Raw genomic sequence first — 22,232 nt, 5'->3', positions numbered from 1 at the left:
TCAAATAAAACATGTTGAAAAAAAGAGTGGAACGTGACAAACCCCTCACATATCTCCCTAAACTTCACGCTAGTAATCCCCAAAAGTGATTGAAAAGCCATTCACTTGATCATACGATCATTCATCTGTCTACTGTATAGCACACTGTATAGTAACTGTATAGCACACTTAGAGAAAACCCCCTCTGATCTTTGTAGGCCCATGTCTTCATAACATACCAACTCTTCTTTCAGATGCAAATAAGCTTTATTAGCATGAATGAACAAGGCCACTGTTGCTAAAACCAGGTGAGAAAACGACACCAATAATGACAGTTTAAAAAAAAGCTTGTAATGGTGATTAGAGAAAGGGGGGGAAAAAGAAAAATATTACCAGTGATTCTTTTTAAATGAATAAAAAAATTATAATAATACATCAAAATAGTAATAATAATCTTTATTTTTCTCGGTTCTTTATGATATAGGATCATTCTTCAATGTAGAACCTACTGGATAGTCCACTTACAGTACTAGAGGTGCCTATATTTGAGGTGCTTGTAATTGAGGTGGCTATATTGGAGGTGGCTATAGTTGAGGTGGCTATAGTTGAGGTGGCTATAGTTGAGGTGCCTATAGTTGAGGTGCCTATAGTTGAGGTGGCTATAGTTGAGGTGGCTATAGTTGAGGTGCCTATAGTTGAGGTGGCTATATTGGAGGTGGCTATAGTTGAGGTGGCTATAGTTGAGGTGCCTATAGTGCCTATAGAGGTGGCTATATTTGAGGTGGCTATAGTTGAGGTGCCTATAATTGAGATGGCTATAATTGAGGTGCCTATAATTGAGGTGCCTATAATTGAGGTGCCTATAGTTGAGGTGGCTATAGTTGAGGTGGCTATAGTTGAGGTGGCTTTAGTTGAGGTGCCTATAGTTGATGTGACTATATTTGAGATGCCTATATTTGAGGTGCCTATAGTTGAGGTGCCTATAGTTGGGGTGCCTATATTTGAACTCTATATGCTTTCATAACCATCTCTTTTCTCTCTGTCTGTTCTCTGGCTCCAGGTTCCACACATCTCGGGGACCAGCCGGCGCGGCCTCCCTCCAACCCCAGCTCTCCCTCCTCCTCCCCCCACACCCCCAGTGCCCTAGCCCTGGCCCTGGGTAGTGGAAGCTCTGACCCTGTCCTTAACGGAGGCCTGGGAGGCCCCAGCTCCGCGGCCTACTGTGGTGGCTCTGCGGGAGGTCTGTACCTTTCAGAGCCACTCTATTAATCAAACTATCAAACCCACTGCAGGGGGTTAAGAGAGGAGAGAGGGGGACACTAGGTAGCAGATGTCCTGGGTGGTGAGTCTGTTCGGTACATTGCTTCTCGTGCTGTGCAGCGGGAGGACACGATGTCTCGTCTACTGTTGTAGTTACATAATGTGAGGCTGCCTTCATAGTAGAACAACAGTGGTAAAATGGGTTTGTACTGTATTTATTGTAAGGAATGTATTGATCAACAATGTAGATTAGATCCATTACATCAGTACATACACTACTGGTCAACATTTTTAGAACAACTCCTCATTCAAGGATTTTTCTTAATTTTTACTATTTTCTACATTGTATAATAATAGTGAAGATATCAAAACTATGAAATAACACATATGGAATCGTGTAGTAACCAAAAAAGTGTTAAACCAATCAAAATATATTTTATTTTTGAGATTCTTCAAATAGCCACCCTTTGCCTTGGTGATAGCTTTGCATACTCTTGGCATTCTCTCAACCAGCTTCACGAGGTAGTCACATGGCATGCATTTCAATTAACAGGTGTGCCTTCTTCAAAGTTCATTTGTGGAACGTCTTTCCTTCTTAATGCGTTTGAGCCAATCAGTGGTGTTGTGACAAGGTAGAGATGGTTTACAGAAGATAGTCTTATTTGGTAAAAGACCAAGTCCATATTATGGCAAGAATAAGCAAATAGAAACGATCCATCGTTATTTTAAGACCTGAAGGTCAGTCAATACGGAACATTTCAAGAACTTAGAACTTAGTTTCTTCAAGGGCAGTCGCAAAAACCATCAAGCTCATGGGGACTGCCACAGGAATGGAAGACCCAGCGTTACCTCTGCTGCAGAGGATAAGTTCATTAGAGTTACCAGCCTCAGAAATTGCAGACAAATAAATGCTTCGCAGACTTTAAGTAACAGACACATCTCAACATCAACTGTTCAGCGGAGACTGTGTGAATCAGGTCTTCATGGTCGAATTGCTGCAAAGAAACCACTACTAAAGGACACCAATAAGAACAAGAGACTTTCTTGGGCTAAGAAACACAAGCAATGTACATTACACCGGTGGAAATTTGTCCTTTGGTCTGGAGTCCAATTTGAAGATTTTTGGTTCCAACCGCCGTGTTTTTGTGAGACGCAGAATAGGTGAACGGATTATCTCCATATGTGTATTTTCCACCATAAAGAATGGAGGAGGTCTTATGTTGTGGGGGTGCTTTGCTGATGACACTGTCTGTGATTTATTTAGAATTCAAGGCACACAAGCAGCATGGCTACCACAGCAATACTGCAGCGATACCCCATCCCATGTGGTTTGGGCTTTTTGGGACTATAAATTACTTTTCAGCAGGACAATGACCCAACTCACCTCCAGGCTGTGTAAGGGCTACTTTACCAAGAAGGAGAGTGATGGAGTGCTGCATAAGATGACCTTGCCTTCACAATCCCCCGACCTCAAACAGATTGAGATGGTTTGGGATGAGTTGGACCGTAGAGTGAAGGAAAAGCAGCCAACAAGTGCTCAGCAGCCAACAAGTGCTCAGTTGAACTCCTTCAAGACGGTTGGAAAATCATTCCAGGTGAAGCTGGTTGAGAGAATGCCAAGAGTGTGCAAAGCTCTCATCAAGGTAAAGGGTGGCTATTTGAATACGTATATTTTGATTTGTTTAACACTTTTTTGGTTACTACATGATTCCATGTGTTATTTCATAGTTTTGATGTCTTCATTATTCTACAATGTAGAAAATAGTAAAAATAAAGAAAGACCATTGAATGAGTTGGTGTTCTAAAACTTTTGACCTGTAGTGTACATGCAGAATCTCTCTCTTTCGCCCTCTCCCTCCTTCCCTCCCTCCCTCACTACCTCCCCCCTAACAGGAACGACCCCCAGCTCGCCCATCAGCCTCCCCAAGTCGCCCACCTTCCCATCAGGCAGCGGGAGAGGGCCCGGGTGGCCGACTGGAGATGAGTGTTCCATCTGCTACGAGAACCACGTGGACACGGTCATCTACGCCTGCGGTCACATGTGTCTCTGCTACACCTGCGGCGTCAAACTCAAGAAGATGTCCAACGCCTGCTGCCCCATCTGCAGGAGACAAATCAAAGACATCATTAAGACCTACCGTAGCACGTAGAGGGCCTTTGAAGCTAAGGGCCCCGAAACGGAGGGCCACAGACATAAGTTAATGGGGAGAGGAGGAAGACGTTGGGGAAAGACTTTGATAAACTTTTAAGATCAGGGAAATGGACAATGGACAGTTCACTCTGGTACTTTTGTGTGATGGATATTGAGGAAGAATCTTGATTTTTGTTTCAAAAACCCATTTTTTGTTGGCTGGTACAGTTAGTAGACCTGCACTGCAAAGGTCTCTTACATTTCCACTTTCCCTCTCTGACGCAGTGTGTGACAGCTTTTGAAGTGGCGGGGGGATTGCAACCGCGGCGAGAGCTTCCTCTCTCAACTAGAAGTGTTCATTCTTCTTGCTCTCTCCAAGGATTCAGGAAGTTTCAGACTTTGAGGGAAGAGAAGCCACTTCCAGACGACTGCCGCGAGTTTGCTCATTTGCATGGGAGCAAACAAGGTGGTTTCAATTCAACGTTTTTGGTCTTGAGGTGATCTATCTATGTTGAAGGACTGTTAACTTCCAACATTTGCTTTTTTAACTTGACTCAACTTTGTCTGTGAAAAACAAAACAACAGGAAAATAGCCGCCCTTGTCTACAGATAGTTCTTTATTAACATAACGTCTCAGTATGGCACAACTTCTGTCTGTGTGTTACTTAGGCAAACTGCAGAGGAAAAGAGAGGACTTATTTGTTGCTGATGCGTCGTGACCGGAAAGGGATGCGTTTCTGCAGTAGTCATAGGATTCATCAATAGGAAGATGATCACAGTTGTATAAAGTTGTGAAGTATAGGGACGTAAGTATATGACGTGTGAAGCAGTGCTGTATCACCTCTTGCTCCTATATAGTAAGTCATATATTCTCAACCAAATGTATTTGTGTGGTAGTTCTATAGCACATTCATTGGTGGTAGTTGTCCTGTTGCGCTAGCTCGCTATCTGCTTGCTCTGCAGTGTCGTGTGTTGCACTGAAGTCAGTACTGCGCTCTCGGAAATGCCCCGTCTAGAAAGGAGAAGAAACAGATTATTTTTTCACAATACATTTAAACAACCATCAAAACAATGTCACTGGAAGCCTCGGCTCCCAATCCAATCCCAGAATTTGTACCCACATCATGTGACTTGGAAGCAGGAAGTGAAAGTACATTTATTGGGTGTTCCTCAGGTCCAGCTGTTTAACGCCCCAAAATGGTGACAGTTGACGCAGACACCAGCCCAATGCACTGGGATTGTTGCCATGGAATACTGTTCACCGTCGATCCGTGACACAGCCCCCTGCCTTATTTTATGAACAGTTCATTTGTTACATGCGGATGTGTGATAAATAATACCTTGTTTCTATTCATATTTTTCACCAAGACCCCTTACTAAAATACCAAATACGATGTTGTGTGTCAGAAGAAAAGCTATCAGAAACAGGACTTCAGAGGATAAACTCAGAGGGTAAGAAGCACATGAAACAAAACTGAATTGACCCCAACTTATTTTTATAACTCAAAATACTTACTGGTCAGTGGTCATTTGCATCACATACAGTCAGTAATATGTACACAACCCTAAACCCTATCACGGTACTATTCTAACTTCTGCATAGTGCTTCAACCAGCAACAAATACCCTTCACAGTTGCACACATTAATGTAGGGTTATGAGAGGTAGATGGGAGTTCCTCAATGTTACAAGTTGATATACAGTTTGGTTACACATGTTGTCACTTACCCCATATGACTTTTATCACTTTGGGGAGAATCGTAATTTCCACTAAAGTCGAATTATCACATCAATGCAAGACTACCTGAAAATGTGATTTTGTAAAAGTAAGAATTTTCCCCTTTTTGATCAGTATGTGTCATATACCCATTTAAATTCCCATCACGCTTGTGTGTCCTGGAGCTATATGCCATAGCTTTCTGCCGGGAGCTGAAAAGGCCGTTTTTTTAACACGTTTATGTTGCATCTTGGTGTAATTAATAGATAATCGACAATTGAATCTGGAATGTAATGATGCGACGGTATTTGCCAGTTCCTTGTTTTTGGGTCAAATACTGACAGATGTTTCGTATACATCCTCTTTACACTCACAAACAGAACTTTGTATTTTTATGACATTATACGCTACTGCTTGAAGTGTTAATTCACATTTTGAATGTTAATTTATGTTTTAAAATGAGGCAAATCGTTTTATTGGTGTGGTTGGTAGTATCGAGAGAGAAAGACATATTTTGTCAGCTTTTTTTGTTGTTGATTGATAGTCATGATTGTAATGTTTGTTTTCTGGTTGACTGAAACCATGAAATAATCCGCTATTTCTACTTCTACGATGTATCCTAGAGCCAGGAACGATATTATCTTGTACCTGCAGTATACAATCATAACACCTTGTTGTGTTTGAGTACAAAGACAAGCAGAGATGAATCATTTTACAAAACCCTGAATATTCAGACGCTGAATTATTTTGTCATTTATATACGTTGTTATTTTATGCCTCCTTTCGAGTCCAAACCAGGTTTGTTTTTATAGCCCTTACCAAGTATATAGTTTAAAGGCCGTCGTTGTATGGCAATGTTAAATGTCACTTTATAAGAATCCTGATTGTACTTTTTAAATGGTCTATAGGTAGTCTATAGGTCATCTCTGGCATATTCTATCGCAGAAAAAAATTTGTGCTGTAACTAAGTGTCCGACGAAATCCGAAACGCAATAAAAAATGTATGTGTTAATCCACCTCGTCATTTGCAAAGTCTGTGCTAAACACACGTCATTTCCTCTTGCTTGAAACAGGTTTTTTACCGTGTTTTTTTTACTGCCCCTTAATCCAAGGAATTGAATCTACAACCACTAATGTAAACAATAGTCATTGGACATACGGTCATGTCATAAATGGCATTGACAACCTATAATAATGTAAAAGTCAAATATCATGCAAAATCAACAAGGCACCTACATTGCTGCCTATCGTATTTATTGAGTTACTACATACAGGATTAATTGAAGTGGTCTGACTCATGTCAGTACTCAGTGGCTTAATGTTCAGCCCTCCACACAGATACTATGACTAGGGCCCAGAATTGTTCCTGGACTAGTGACCTGGAAAACTCAAGACCCTACCAATTTACCCCAAAAATATATTTGGTATCTCTCCTGATTGTTTGTCGACCCTGTATTGTATCTATTTTCCATTGAAGTGTTTGGATCTCAGATCCAACAGTACTTGGGTGTTTGCTTTCTTCTTCTACTATCCTCCATTTTAGAAAACCGCTCCTTCAGATATCACTAGACAGGTTTCACCTGGGAAATATACTTTATTTTCTGTCTTTTAGGTGTTTGAGTTGTTTGTTCACTCCGTCCTAGTTAGTGAACTTTGGGACCAATAGAAGACAAGCTGAAAAAAATATATATATTTTTTAATCTCCTAGGCCATCATTTAGACAGAGTTCAGGGGTCGATCAGAACGCTACACATAGAAATGTAACATAGGCTATAGGTCAACCACGATTGCTCCTATTTTCTATGATATAGAAGAATATATGTTCTATGTTGTGACTCATCCATTGTTTGAGATACTTTGCAAACATGTCTTTATTTGAAAACTAGTTTCCAAGTGATCTGTTTGTGAGCTCTGTTAAATGTGATTCGGATGATTGTGTCAATAAACTTTCCATACGTGTTTCAAGGAAGTGTCTGTGCCTGCTTTTCTCATAAAACTTAAATAGAACATAAATTAAATACATTTGATTACAGACTAATTCTATATTTTCTATCACATCTCCAATATCCATCTTAATATGATTGGATTATCTCCCATACATATCCAACTATAACATACACTTGATGACAAATTCTTATTTATTATATCCGTACTCTTGATTTGAATTCATCCTGTAAATGTCATTTTTTAATTTTTTTATTTAACCTTTATTTAACCAGGAAGGGCTCATTGAGATTTGAAGTCTCTTTTTCAAGAGCGCCTTGGCCAAACTACAGGTAATCTAGTAAAAAAACATAGAATTCACAAGAGTATAACAAAATCATACAATTAAAAACATTGACAGGTCAGGGAATCAGCCTCAAATCATCCTTCTGGACAATAAAAATGCCCAAATGAAATGGTAGTAAACCCAAAATGTCTTTGTAAATAAAAGTATACCAGTGACTGAGCCTACAATTGACTAGAGAAGGCCAGCCAACCCTGGTATATAACGTGCAGTGGTGTGTAAGGATTTTGCAGTTTAAAATAAATCTCAATGCTCCATGGTAAAGGGTGTCAATTGATCTCAAACACTGTGTGGAAGCATTCAAATATAGAATATCCCCATAGTCTAGTATAGGCATAAATGTAGCTGATACTAGTCTACTACTGGCTTCAAAAGAAAAACAGGCCTTATTCCTCAAATAAAATCCCAACTTCAGGTTCAATTTTTGTGTAAATTGTTGAATATACAATTTAAAAGAGAGGCCGTCATCAATTAAAATTCCAAGATATTTATATGAGATTACAGTCTCAATCTCATTGCCCTGACAGGTAGTAATAGGTGAAAGGTTCAGAGGTCAATTTCTTGCTTTAGAAAACTGTGCCACTAGAGATTCTCGGTTTGAGTCCAGGCTCTCGACCTTTGCCTCTCCCGAGTCCGTACGGGAGTTGCAGCGATGAGACAAGCCTGTAACTACCAATTGGATATCACAAAATTGAGGAGAAAAAAAAGAAAACAACATAGGTTTAGTTTCGTCAGTATTGAGGATAAGCAGTTTGCACGTTCTGGATTGCTTTTGTGAGAGAAGAGGCACAACAATAAAAAACAGTATCATCAGCATAAAAGTGAGGTGGCGTATTTTGCAAATTTTTGTCTAAATTAATTATATGAATAGTGAGTAAGAGGGGACCAAGTACAGAGCCCCGGGGCACACCATTACAGACAGACAATTTAACAGACAAGAGCCCATCAAATGCAATGAGTTCTATCAGACAGATAAAGTTGAAGTCGGATGTTTACATACACTTAGGTTGGAGTCATTAAAAGACGTTTTTCAACCACTCCACAAATTTCTTGTTAGCAAACTATCGTTTTGGCAAGTCGGTTAGGACATCTACTTTGTTTTATGACACAAGTCATTTTTTCAACAATTGTTTACGGACAGATTATTTCACTTATAATTCACTGTATCACAATTGCAGTAGGTCAGAAGTTTACATACACTAAGTTGATTGTGCCTTTAAACAGCTTGGAAAATTCCAGAAAATGATGTCATGGCTTTAGAAGCTTCTGATAGGCTAATTGCCATTATTTGAGACAATTGGAGGTGTACCTGTGGATGTATTTCAAGGCCTACCTTCAAACTCAGTGCCTCTATGCTTGACATCATAGGAAAATCAAAGAAATCAGCCAAGACCTCAGAAAAAGAATTGTAGACCTCCACAAGTCTAGTTCATCCTTGGGAGCAATTTCCAAGTGCCTGAATGTACCACGTTCATCTGTACAAACAATAGTACGCAAGTATAAACACCATGGGACCATGCAGCCGTCATACCGCTCAGGAAGGAGATGCGTTCTGTCTCCTAGAGATGAATGGACTTTGGTGCGAAAAGTGCAAATCCATCCCAGAACAACAGCACAGTAAAACGACCTTATTGGAGAAAACAGGTACAAAAGTATCTATATCCACAGTAAAACGAGTCCTATATCGACATAACCTGAAAGGCCGCTCAGCAAGGAAGAGGCCACTGCTCCAAAACCTCCATAAAAAAGCCAGACTATGGTTTGCAACTGCACATGGGGACAAAGATCGTATTTTTTGGAGAAATGTCCTCTGGTCTAATGAAACAAAAATACAACTGTTTGGCCATAATGACCATCATTATGTTTGTAGGAAAGATGGGAAGGCTTGTAAGCCGAAGAACACCATTCCAACCATGAAGCACGGGGTGGAAGCATCATGTTGTGGGGGTGCTTTGCTGCAGGAGGGACTGGTGCACTTCACAAAATAGATGGCATAGGTGGGAAAATTATGTGGATATATTGAAGCAACATCTCAAGACCTCAGTCAGGAAGTTAAAGCTTGGTCGCAAATGAGTCTTCCAAATGGACATTGACCACGAGCATACTTCCAAAGTTGTGGCAAAATGGCTTAAGGCCAAATAAGTCAAGTTATTTGAGTGGCCATCACAAAGCCCTGACCTCAATCCAATTGAAAATTTGTGGGCAGAACTGAAAAAGCTTTTGCGAGCAAGGAGGCCTACAAACCTGACTCAGCTCTGTCAGGAGGAATGACGCAAAATTCACCCAACTTATTGTGTGAAGCTTGTGGAAGGCTATGTTTGACCCAAGTTAAACAATTTAAAGGCAATGCTAGAAAATACTAATTGAGTGTATGTAAACTTCTGACCCACTGGGAATGTGATGAAAGAAATAAAAGCTGAAATAAATCATACTCTCTACTATTATTCTGACATTTCACATTCTTAAAATAAAGGGGTGATCCTAACTGACCTAAAACAGGGAGTTTATACAAGGATTAAATGTCAGGAATTGTGAAAAACAGAGTTTAAATGGTTTAAAAGGTGAATCATGCAACTGCGTGCACCAAAAGACTAACGCTCGACACTCTCTGCTTTAGTATCAACTGTATCAAAAGCCTTAGAGAGATCAATAAAAAGCGAGACACATGGCTGTTTTTTCGTCAAGGGCTTGAGTGATATCATTTAAAAGCCTTCATGGCTGCTGTTATTGTGCTATGCTTCTTCCTGAAGCCCGATTGGTCCATTGATAAAACAGAGTTAGTATATAAAAATAATTTTAGCTGTTCACTAACAAGGGTTTCAAATAATGACACAATCCATTGATTAAGATGACTACCATCCCCCAGCCACGCTGATTGCATGGATCATGAACACAGTTTGTGTCAGCATAGTCGTAAAACACACAGGAATCCAAATAGAGAGGCTAACCCAGACCTACACAACCCTGACCTTCTGTGGTCCTGTGGAACTTGGTGCTTTCAGTGGTATGTGATTTGTGGCACCTGTTACATCATGTGTTTTGGACGGCCCCAGCTGCCTAGGTGGTTTATGTTCAACCGTGGTCCTCCGGGGGACACTAGGCTTAGGGTCAGGGGCTCCAAACACTGCAGGCAGCTACCACCTCATCCAAATATCCCTCTGATGTCCCCCATATGTCTGTCGGTAGTGGATTAATAGCATGTAAGACATGGTAATGGCTAGGAGCAGGTATGAGGTCTGATAATATTCTAGACGATACATATCAAATCTGTCATCAAGATGTATTAGTATCCCATGACTGTTATACCATGATGGGTCATAGTTAATGTCGATAGGCAATACTCTGTGATGATGGATTAAACGTTCATGTGTTAAAAAAAAAAAAAAAATGAATACATAATGCAGTCCAGCATTACAAAGACCCTTGAGGTAAGACCTTCACAAATAAACAGCCAAAAACCGCAAACCATGAGCTCAATCTCCCGTCTGACTCCTCCGGCTAAGGCTGAGGAGAACAGACTAGTTCAAGATTGCCATCTAGTGGATATATAGAAATAGTTCCACTGACCAATGAGAATCTGTTTTAGGGATGGGTCGTCCTATGGGAGCTTTCCTCGGCTGTCGACACTGTCACACTTAAATATGCCATCACCGTCACACCTGAAGATGACAGTGACATGGAATGAACAGACACACTAAGACCTTTAATTCAATACCTCTCTGAAATATTTTATAATGGTCTATGTGCAACCAAAAGGTGGCAGAAACACTGTCGGCCTCTAAGTGTTTGTTAGTCTTTATTTGATACCTGTCATTCTAGAACCTTCCTGACATACTACAATACAGTCTTTATGTTGGACATGATGCCTCTATGTATTTCTCCTCTCACAGGTTGTTAGTCTGAGTGTTACATTCTTTTTGTACACCTCCCGCAACCACCCATGATCAATGTGATGAATGCTCTGACCTTTAGATGCTGAGGGTAACTTGCACATGTTCTGTTGAAAGCGAGCGTTTTGTAACCGGTGGGGGTTGGGTGGTTGTCCTCAGGGGAGGTAGGTGTGCACATTTTTCGTGTTCATTTAGGTGTATGTGATACATCTTTCTACATGTGTATAGATCCCCCCCCCCTCCATCTTTCTCCGTGGCGGTATGGAGGGCTCTACCAATACTAGTTCGTCTTCATTCGCTGCCCTTACAACTTTCTCTCGTAACTCATACAATATACATCTAAAAACAGGGTTGTTCAATTGTACAATCCAAGTCTAATTATACTTATTCTGATTTATACCATACAACAAATGAAGATATATGTGTCGTTCCAGAAAATGACTGTCGCCTACGATTGTATGTAAAAGTTATAAATAAATCTAAATATGAATGTATGAGTCACATCAGCTCAGTAGGTCCCGTGTGGCTCAGGTGGTAGAGCATGGTGCTTGCAACGATAGGGTTGTGGGTTCTATTCCCACTGGGGACCAGCACAGGGGGAAAAGTAGGAATATTTACTCTTGTAAGTTGCTTGGATAAAAGTGCTAAATGACTGAAACATTTAATAATGCTGTAAATATTCTGTTTCGTAATGTATGGCGTGTGAGTGTTCAGGCTAACAAATGAAAACAGAGAGGCAACATGAATTAAACAAAGATAATACATGTAATAGTGTTTCTCTTTAGGGGCGATGCAAGATACAATGGAAACAGGAACGAGACACAACAACAACAAAAAGTTTTCAAAATGAGAACGGTAAAAAGGGACGGCCCTGTTTTCAAAACGAACCGCTGGCACACAGACCAATCCCGATGTTTCCCGTTGAAGAGTAGACTGATTCGATTATTTGTACATTTGCTGTACTTTCACATACACTTATTGACTCACTGATGCCACATTGTAATATCATGACATGTCCTGCTTCTTTATCGCCTTGTCACACAACATGACATCTTGTCACACCGAATGACTCACGTCAGTGACATTTACAAAAGGAATCGGAAAACACGTTTCTCTTGAACTCCATCCTCCCACGACACCTTTCTTTTGAAAACAGGACTCGTCTCTATAGTTGTCTCTATAGAGTTGAACACAAATGTTGCATAAGAATAATGCAAATTTGTAAAAAAAGAGAGAAAAACAGATATTATAGCAACTCCTTTGGTCCAACTCGAAGCATTGGTGGTATGATGTAACAGAGTTGACATACTGGTAGTGGGTCATTATTGTTTCAAGTTTGGGTATAAGGACCTAGACGGTTTACAGAGCATAGGTTTAGAGAGTATAACTTTGGTTTGAGGCCTTGTCTACAAATTAGGTTTTTGTGACAGTGTTGGAGACTTGCCACACTACTTTCTACTGTAAATAGGAATTAGACTATAACTGTCGTCACTGAATGCTCATGAAGGCCTGATCTTAGGTAATAACAAGACTTTTGACTACGCAAACGAAAAAGAATTCGGTGAACCCTGAAATGACACACATCTTTATCCGACAAATCCTCCCTCCAGAAAATATGGACGTGGCAATAAATATGGTCCATATTGGTACCCATACAAAAAAAGGAAGGTAGTTTTAAGCAGTGTGAGCAGTTATTGCTAAGAGTGATATGACATGATGTATCTGTCTGAGGGTTAATTAAAGAGAGTATAAAGTAGTAATTAGAACAGGAAGTCAAACAGTGAGAGTCTCAGCACAGCAGGAAACACAAAAAAAGAACCAGCATGCACTATTCCTCAGCCATGCAATAGATTAGCATTCTAAGCAATGCCCCAACGCCACCTGTTGTGTTAAGTAATTGTGTTAAGTAACACTTGGCGTAGTCGGCAGTCCCATTCCACCTGTCTGAAGCGTTACCATCAGTTCTAGCACTGAGTAAGCTTTCATCCCTCTCCTTTTCTTCTTCTTTTCTTTCATTCATTGACTTCCTTCATGAGCAAACAACATAAACATTTCACTCTAAAAAAGGTATGTTCAACATACCTACTAAAAACAACCCTTAGGTTAAACACCTCACACCCCTTTCACAAACACTTACGACTAACTTTCTCAAAACATCACACCTCCTACCCTTTCTCTCATTAACCTGGCTCTCCAGCCTCTCCCTTCACACCAGGGCAGAATAAGCCATCAGACAGAAGTTGAAGCTTCACCACAGGAAATTATATAAAGCCGAATAAATCAGACACATGATTAATATGCCACCCGCTAAAAAGCTGGAGAGAGACAGAACGAGAGCGACAAAGAGTGAGAGCATCTATCCATCTTCGACAGCCGCAATCTCATTTGTTTTAGATTAGCCCCTCGTGGCTGTGCTACCCCGCTATCAGGGCGCCACCGGCGCGAAAATTACTGGCCTTCAAACCTTTAACTACCGCAATTAAAATGGTGTTTTGATAATGAGATTTCACAGCCACGCATCGTACATTGGATAGTTCATTAGCCCAAGCCATGGGAGATGGGAGATGAGGAGGAAGTATGATGTGTTATTCATTGTCTCTGATGGAAGCTGTTGCTGCTGGTTTTAATGGAAGTCCAGTCAGCATGAACAGAGGAGCACAATGTCCACAACTGTATCCAGCTCCTGTCTCTCTTTCTCTCATTCTCACTCTCTCTCGTTCCCTATCTCTGTCTCGTTCTCTCGTTCTTGCCATGTCATCTATGATCCACAATCTGATCCATCTCAGGTTTCCCGACGCATCCCACACACAACCAACCTCATCCCTGACCTCCTATCTTTCTCCTGACCTCACCTGCACGCAATCCACTCCATCACAGTGCACACGTCCTCTCTCAAACACACCAACACACAATATCTCACATCACCTGCTTCTACGACCCAAACCTCATACACTAGATACACTCAACATATCCAATCTCTTCTTTCTTCTTACTTCAAGTGACTAGCTTTCGGCACTGGGAACTGCTAGCTTTGGTTGAGGCGAAAGAAAGAAAAAGAACATGGTGGAAGTATGGTGGAAAAGGCCAAAGAGTGAGCAAGGAGGCACTAGTAAAGGAAGAGTAGAAAAAAAAGATCCGGGAAGGAAAAACGACATTCCGGCTGGTGCTATCTAGGATTACTAGGCTTAAGGGAAGGTCACGCTCGACAAGGCCCGCCAATTTGTTAAAATAAAAAGAGAGAAAAGAGGCGGGGGCAGAGAGTCGAGGCAGTGTGGCGTCAGTAGGGACTGTCTCACTTGGCTGAATTCGCAAATATGGTAGAGGCTCTAATCTATTCCCTCTGACATGAATGGCATCCCTCGTTGGTGTGTGTGTGTGTGTGTGTGTGTGTCGCCCCGTGCATGGGTGCTACTTTACCACAAATCTGTGGCACCCTCCACCAAAGTTAAAACTCAAGGGTGTGTGTGTGTTTCTTCCCTATAAAACCCACTGGAGGGGAAAGGAAATTAACCGAGACCTTCCAAAGCCACGAAGCACCTTAACTGTTATGTGGGGATAAGTGAAAAAAATCATCTGTAGAGGAAACTTTTAAACCAACCAGTTTTAGTGGACCTCAAGAACATCACTGTTGTAATCTGTGGACAAAGAACCAAACCCATGTAGTATTTTCTCTCTTTCTCCTCAGAAGATTCTAAACATTCGGAACATGGTCAAGTCTGAAATGAATTCCCATGGGGCTTAATCGAGGACATAGAGATACATAAAAAAAGTGTTTTCTTATATTTGGTGGTAGGTATAGGTTTGGAAGCGGATGGATTAAACTACGATGGCCCTGTAGTACACATCACTGTTTCCCTACAAGACTACCGGTTAACAGTCTCTCTCCCAGTTGACATTACGCGGTTGACATCTGTGATGGTTCCAAATGTCACTTTTGCCATGGCAACGGGGTTGAAAGAGGCCGGCATGGCTTGTGTTCAAATGGCATGGAGGCATCTGCGTACAGTAGTTGGAGGAGAGAGATACTCCAAGAACAAAAACATTTTGTTCAGGCACAAACGTGACAGCTCGAAGGCAGTCTGGTGAGTACCTAGAGGCCCTCGATGCTGACACAACTCTTACCGCTGTGGATCTGTGGTAGAGAACAGCTAGATGTTAACGAGGTCGGAACCCGGGTCATTGGCTTCTGCCGGTGACATTCACAGTCCACTAGCCACACACGCTAGCCAGGAGGAAGGACCAGAAGGGATTCTTATGTGGCCATTGGTTAAAAATCCTGTCCATCATGTCACAACATGTTGTGCTGTAGCTCAATGGAAGTAAGCATCTCCAATGGGATTGGAGTATGTTTAGTGCCATTAGATTGTTGCTGTTTTGAAAAAGGCTAATATGAAAAAAGCAGTGGACCTGAAATGAGTCATGACCTAAAGGTGTTTACATGACCGATGATGGCTTGAATGGATTAAGGGATATACAATATCTTTTTGTATCATATATCCTTAGGCATGTTGAAAGAGGAGGTCATGTTGATCATGTTTTTCTATAGCTATGCTTTTTAAAGATGCCTATTTCTATTGCACATTTCCTCGTTATTACATTTCTGAAAGATGTTCAAATACAATGGGGTGAAAACGAAAAACAAATAAGACAAAATGTATCATTTTGACCAAAACATTGAACAAATTATTTAAAAAAAATATTTTAAAAATACACAATACTAAATATGAAAAAGTCAAGCTTGACACATTACAATTCCCTTGTAATTTGCAAGCGCAGGCAGAGAAGCCATGTAAATTGTACTCAATTAAACAGCAGCGATATGCATTAATATGTGCTGAAGCGAAATGTTATGGGTGATTCAACACGTTTACATAATGCCTTCGTCGAGGGGCGGGAGGGAGATTGTTTAGGGGTTCTGTATCAACTGTAGTTGTACTTGACATAGACCTAATTATTGGTTTCCATTGCTTTAGATGGGATATGATGGGTGAGATAAAGAGCATTTTATACCCTCCATTTGTGAAGCAGAACGAACTTCAGCTTCTATAGATCTGTATGCAACGGCTTGAAATTCATACCAAATAGACTGTAGAAATGTCCAAAAAAATGATACAGTATCTCACACATTATTGACTTTTGTACTAGGTTGACAGGTCTAGTCCAGTCTAGTGAGGCAGTGGATACATATTTGATTGTCAAACCACAAATGGGAGATATAAACATTAGGTCAAAAATAAATAAGATTTGAATCAGGCATTACGTACAGACCAATAAGGAGAAAGGAAGTGTCCATGATTTTGCTAGTTGCAGCACACAGCATGGGGGGGGGGGTGGAGTCATTTAGAAGGTTGGAAAAAAAGATAGCCAAATAGAATAAAGTGAACAAAAAAATGTACAAACTACAAAAAACAACAACTCTTAGCTGCATTAAAATTTGAAAACATTCAATTATGTACAGGCATTGTGTAGTTGGTAGTTTCACTGACCAGCAGTGCATTTGGTATTGCATTGTAACTGCCGGGTTGTAGGGCAACGTGGAAAAAAGTATGTTGCAGTAGCATTCATCTCCCACAAGAGAGTACCATGTACAGTATCCAATTATTATATTGTGAGGCGCTTTGGCATCCTCTAATGACTGAGATATTTTCCTGTGAAAAGACAGGAGTTGAAAAACTTGAGGTAAAAAAATACTCTTATTAAATAGTTTTTTTTTTTTTTTCAATAAATAATATGCTGAGTATTTCAACTGCATCTTTACATTAATGCACTGTAAACAAGTGTTAAAGTGCATTAATTCACAAAAAACGGAACTTCAATCTTCATTATTGTCTATGTGTGATCACACTGTAACAACAAAAAACAACTATGGTTGGCTAAAACAGATATAACTGCGATCTAGCAGGTACAATACTTTAATACTATAATACTGTCCAGCAGAAAATGTCATGAAAAAATGTCACATACTGTTAGAAAAATATTTCAGCAGTCTTGAACACTAGCCAGTTGAAATAGTACTTAATTTGGATTTTCAATTGGGGATCGTTTTGAAGTAATATCAGTTTTGTGTTTGGGGAAAACGTATAAGTAAATAGTAATAACTCAAAATAGTCCTGCAGTACTATTCTAAATCCAGTAGATACCAAACTACTTTTAAACCAAGGAAGTGAACATAAATTGTATTGCATTCAACATTAACCAATACTGCACAGCAATATCCGCATGTTTCAACATTCTTTCATTTGGGTTCAGAACATTAACTGAGTCCAGATGTTATCAAAATATATATTTTTTTTTATTCTTCAGTTTTTAAACTTTGTTTTAGTTATTTTTTAGAATACACTGTATTGGGCTATTTGTATCCATAAATAGATAGTTGTCACGTGTGATTCCTCTCCGGCCTCTAGGTCACCAGGCTGCTTGTTAAGGCACCATCGTTATGCGCATTAGCCCATAAAGACACTCACCTGGTCTCCATCACCTCCTTGATTACCTGCCCTATATATTTCACTCGCTTTGGTTCCTTCCCCATTGTTTCTGTTTCTTGTAGGTGTGTTGTTTGTGTTTTGTATTATGTTACATTTATTGATTAAAACACACTCCCTGAACTTGCCTCCTGACTCCCAGCGCCCTCGTTACAATAGTAAAGCTACAAAATAGCCAATGCAATAATATTCTGCTTTGGTTTGATCACATTGTGGGCTCGAGGCTATGGAAATATATCCCTGGGATTCAAAGATCATTATGAAGCCATATTTCCAGTACTTATTTTCTGTGCAACTGCGGTTGCTTTACTGTATACAGTAAAGCATATATACAAATATATTTGTCTGGGACTAATACAGACAGACAATACTAAAACTTATTGTGTAAAGTAATATCTTGGTGGTAGGTTAAAAAAAATAATGTTTTAACTGAAAAGCACCTTCAATTGGAATTTATTTCCCAATAACTATACTTTGATTAGATTTCAAGCTTGACAAGTTTCGGCTTTATTTGCGTGCAAGATACTGTAGGCTTGGTTGAAAATATAGAATAAGAAGTTGGACTCCAAAAACGGGGTGACACTACAAAGTTTGTCTAATTACGTGTACCTCAACAGAGATATTCCGTCAGTGACACTTCAGAGAATCGAATATCCGAGAGAGGAAACTTGGACTCTTTCCAATTCTGGGCTGTCGGTGGAGTGTTACACAAGAAAGCAGAAATACATCTCTAAGGACAGACAGAAAGACACACAAAGACATTAAAGAACAAAACATACAGTAATGTCTAAAAAAAAAGATAATCAAACAATTAGTCATTTTCAGTGAGTCAATTGTGACTCACTGAGAGTCACTGATATCTCTCCTGATCTCTTGTTTTTTTTCTTATTTGATTCTGAACACTCTAGATTGATCCTATTCGCTCGGTAACGCTCTTAAACACTCCTACTCAAGTGATTCTCTTGAACGTTACAAAATAAATTTTGGTGGTATTCATGCTCATAGGCCTATGGCACAGTAATACATTTGGTAATGACGTTGATTCACCGATGTGTTCCGTCCACTTCTTCGAACCCCCATTCAGTTGATCATCTACGAAAGGCACCTATTTGGCATTATAGTCACAAGGGCAGGTATAAGGCTTGCCATCATTGCCCAGCTATCTTCTCGTTCTAATGTAAACCCCTTCTAGAAGGTGTCGTGTCAAATGGTTCCAAAGTTCCAAAAACGTATTTGTGTTTCTAACACTGGGGGTGGCCAACCCTGTTTTCAGTCTCTCGTTATATCCCATATCGCATGCGAAAATCTGGACTTTTAGTCTTTTACGTGTACACTTTAGTAAGCCAGAAATAAAAGTGTCTCTTTCTCATTATAATGTTAAAACAACATATAGTTTTTTTACATAAAGTCTTTCAGAATCAATCATCTGTTTACATATTTGGAGCATATTGCTTGTGGTAGCTCTTGTGGGGTAACATTCTTATGGAGTGATGTCATCACCAATATTCTTAGTGACATCATCAAAGGGGGACATTGTTATTATTACTAGGCCATTACTTCTTCCTCTCTAGGTAGTTGGAGGGGACCCAGCCCTTGCGGGGGTGCAGGGCATCTTGGACCTGGCAGTACCACCACCCGTTGGGGTTCCTGTCTAGAACCTCCAGGCAGGTGCCCTCAGGGAAGCCCATGGTCTCATCGTCCCCCCGGTAGTCAGCGATGGAAACATATACCTCCCTCCCCAGGTTGTTATGGATCAGCTGGCTCTTCTCGATAGGCTTGGGCCTGACTGTGGAGACGGGGATACCATTACGCTGCACAACAACCCCAACCCTGCTCAAGGCGTCCGTCCCGCCACCGGCGCCAAATCGTTCCGCCGAAGACCCCCTGGTGGTGATGGAGCGCTCTGAGGGTCTCGATCGGGTCTCGACTGTGACGGGTTGCGCACGGACAGCGTTGAAAGAGGAGTTACGGCGCACGCCGAGGGTAGCGGAACCGGAGCGGTACTGGTCGGTACGGTACTGGTTGTGGGCGGCCAATGACTCGTTCCGCCTCAGGGAACTCGTCATGTAGTGTTGACTGTCCATGGCGGGCTGTGGCGCAGACACGAACACGGACTGGGGTCTGACGGCGGACTGCGGTCTCACCCCACCGTTCCTCATTCTCACGGCTCCGTTAACCAGCACAGCCGGCTTGGAGAAGCCCCCCGGAGGCTTGGAGGGGATGGGGGGAATGTTCCTCGATCTCAGACCCCCTGGCGTGTTGTGTACCTGGTGGTGGTTGGTGAGTCCCTGGAGGTTGATGTCGTTGAGCGCCAGCACGCGCTGCTCATTCTTCTCCAGGCTGTTGGACTTGCTCCCGGTGCCGCTGCCCGACCCAGAGCGCTGCCCGTCAGACTCGGACCCACCGCCGTCCCTCCCTTGGTGGATGGGCTCCAGGTAGAAGGTGGGCGCCCAGCCTTCCTCGTCCCGCCAACGAATGTACCACCAGCCACTCTCCTGCCTCTCCAGGACCTCCACCTCCACCCCAGGTGGAAAGCTCAGCTCTGACTCCTGGACCTTGTCGTAGGCGTCTGTGGTCCGGTATAGGTTGAACCCCTCCAGATCAGAATCTCCCCGGCTCCCCTTGGAGTAGATGGAAGAGAGGTCTGAGGTGCTGTTGCGGGAAGAATGGGAGTCCTCCGACGAGATGACGGAGGACGTCTCTGTGTCTTTGAGCCCATGGACGGTATGCCGGAGTTGTCCCGTGGGCCTCAACTGGCGTCTCAGGGAAGTGATGTCCATCCTCTCGGAGCACTGTGGCTCTGACTTGGTGGTGAGCAGAGGTTTAGGCCTCACCGAGGGCTTGAGCTTGGTGGAGGGGCTCTGGCCTATCCTTTGCTCCACCGTCCTGATGCCTGGAGGTCTCCTGGAACCTCTACCTGATTCGTCTGAGGACGACCTGGGGCTGGTGTCGGCTTTGGCTAGGGACTGGCTTCGGCTCAGCTCTGGGGCGATCTTCTTCAATGGCTTTCCCCCTGCTAGAGGTGAAGACCCTGAGGGTTTGCGGGGTACAGTCGAGGAGTGGTAGATCCTTGGGGAGTTGGAACCGCCGCAGCCTTTGGCCGAAGCCCCTTCATCACCACTACTGCGCCTGAAGCCATCGTTCTCATAGATACATTCCTCCTTGGCCATCTCTTCAACGGACCTGAAGGACCTTCTTCTATAGCTGATAATCACAGGGGAGGTCTTGCAGACCGGAGGAGAACTACGGTACTTCTCATAGACCACATTGTTGATTTTCACCTCCAGGGGGCGATGTATTGTCTCTCCCTTCAGGGAATCTGTGTCTGACTCGCCCTCGCATCCAACGGCGGGAATGTCGTATTCAGGTTCCTCGTATACTGCGGGCCGACTAGGGGATTCTGGGGCTTTGGACGATGAGGAGATGGAGTGACTGGGTGAAGGTGAGGGCGTCTCCTCTGAGTCTTGCTTTTTGACGGGTGGAGCTGGTGGCGGGACTTTGGGGCGGGTAAGCGTGCTGGTTCGTCGGCTGAGGTTGGGCTTCTTGCGTTTGTCGATGTAGGAGCAGGGGGCCCAACCCTCCGTCTCCCCGATCTGGACATACCACCAGCCCCCGGAGTTCTTCTCTATGACCTACAGAGAAGACAGGTGGGAAGATAACCAACAGTCAGACACACTTGATGGAACTATCGCTTTAAAATAAACATTCAGTCTCACTTGAACTTCACACTGATGAAAATAGTATTTTTTTAAATAGTATTTTTACAACAACGGGTCCTGGTCAAAAGTAGTGCACTATAAAGGGAATAGGGTGCCATTTTGGAAGCAGACAATGTTTCTCATACATGTAGATCTCTTGAGCGTTGTGGTTATACAGATGTAGGATCTTAATTTGATCACCCTGCTGCAGGAGAACTTGGAATCTATAATGCATAGGGAGAGGGTCAGAGTAATAGTGTCCTACTTCTCTACTGCTGTTCTCTCCCTCCCTCTAACATCTCCTCCACTATCACACCATCATTCTCCCCATTTACAGATGTAGGACCTTCATTTGATCACCCTGTTGCAGGACAACTTTCCTGCAATGAAAGACATTGTGTATTTGAGATTTTAAAAGGCTTCTGAAGGGAAATTTCCACTTTGAAATTTCAAATGTACAAAAATGTATATTAATTATAATCCACATACTAATCCCAATTTCCTGTTGTTGCAGGATTATTTTCCTGCTGTAGCAAACTTGCTCAAATTAAAATCCTACATCCTACATATTCCGGGTATCATTCTTTGTCACGCCCTGACCTTAGTTAGCTTTGTTTTCTTTATTATTTTGGTTGGGTCAGGGTGTGACGAGGGTGGTATGTGTGTTGTTGTCTTGTCTTGGGTTTTTTGTATATCTATGGGGTTTTGGTTTGTCTAGGTAAAAGTAGGTCTATGGTGGCCCGAAATGGTTTGATTGGGGATCCTATTTAGGTTGCCATTTTTCCATTT

The 22,232-nt window shown here is 41.9% G+C and overlaps 2 protein-coding genes across 5 annotated transcripts in view; one reads left to right on the top strand and one right to left on the bottom strand.

Annotated features, from left to right (window-relative positions):
• The window catches only part of LOC115103695 (E3 ubiquitin-protein ligase NEURL1-like), a 69,603-nt gene extending 62,552 nt beyond the window's left edge, over positions 1-7,051 (top strand). Inside the window, exons 5-6 of the mRNA XM_029624569.2 lie at positions 1,040-1,219; positions 3,133-7,051. Coding sequence (XP_029480429.1) covers positions 1,040-1,219; positions 3,133-3,389 — 437 coding nt within the window. The 3' untranslated portion in view covers positions 3,390-7,051. The remainder of the gene's footprint in view (positions 1-1,039; positions 1,220-3,132) is intronic.
• A 4,954-nt stretch (positions 7,052-12,005) lies between these two features.
• LOC115103693 (SH3 and PX domain-containing protein 2A-like) overlaps positions 12,006-22,232 on the bottom strand; it is a 141,654-nt gene continuing 131,427 nt past the window's right edge. For all 4 annotated transcript variants that reach the window (XM_029624562.2, XM_029624565.2, XM_029624563.2 and 1 more), the window contains one exon: positions 12,006-21,377. In XM_029624562.2, the coding sequence (XP_029480422.1) occupies positions 19,299-21,377 (2,079 nt within the window). In that variant the 3' untranslated portion in view covers positions 12,006-19,298. The remainder of the gene's footprint in view (positions 21,378-22,232) is intronic.

This window comes from Oncorhynchus nerka, linkage group LG21 (genome assembly GCF_034236695.1).
Source record: "Oncorhynchus nerka isolate Pitt River linkage group LG21, Oner_Uvic_2.0, whole genome shotgun sequence".
Lineage (NCBI taxonomy): Eukaryota > Metazoa > Chordata > Actinopteri > Salmoniformes > Salmonidae > Oncorhynchus > Oncorhynchus nerka.
The sequence above is the reverse complement of the archived record's forward strand: the minus strand, read 5'-3'. Positions and strand labels throughout refer to the sequence as shown.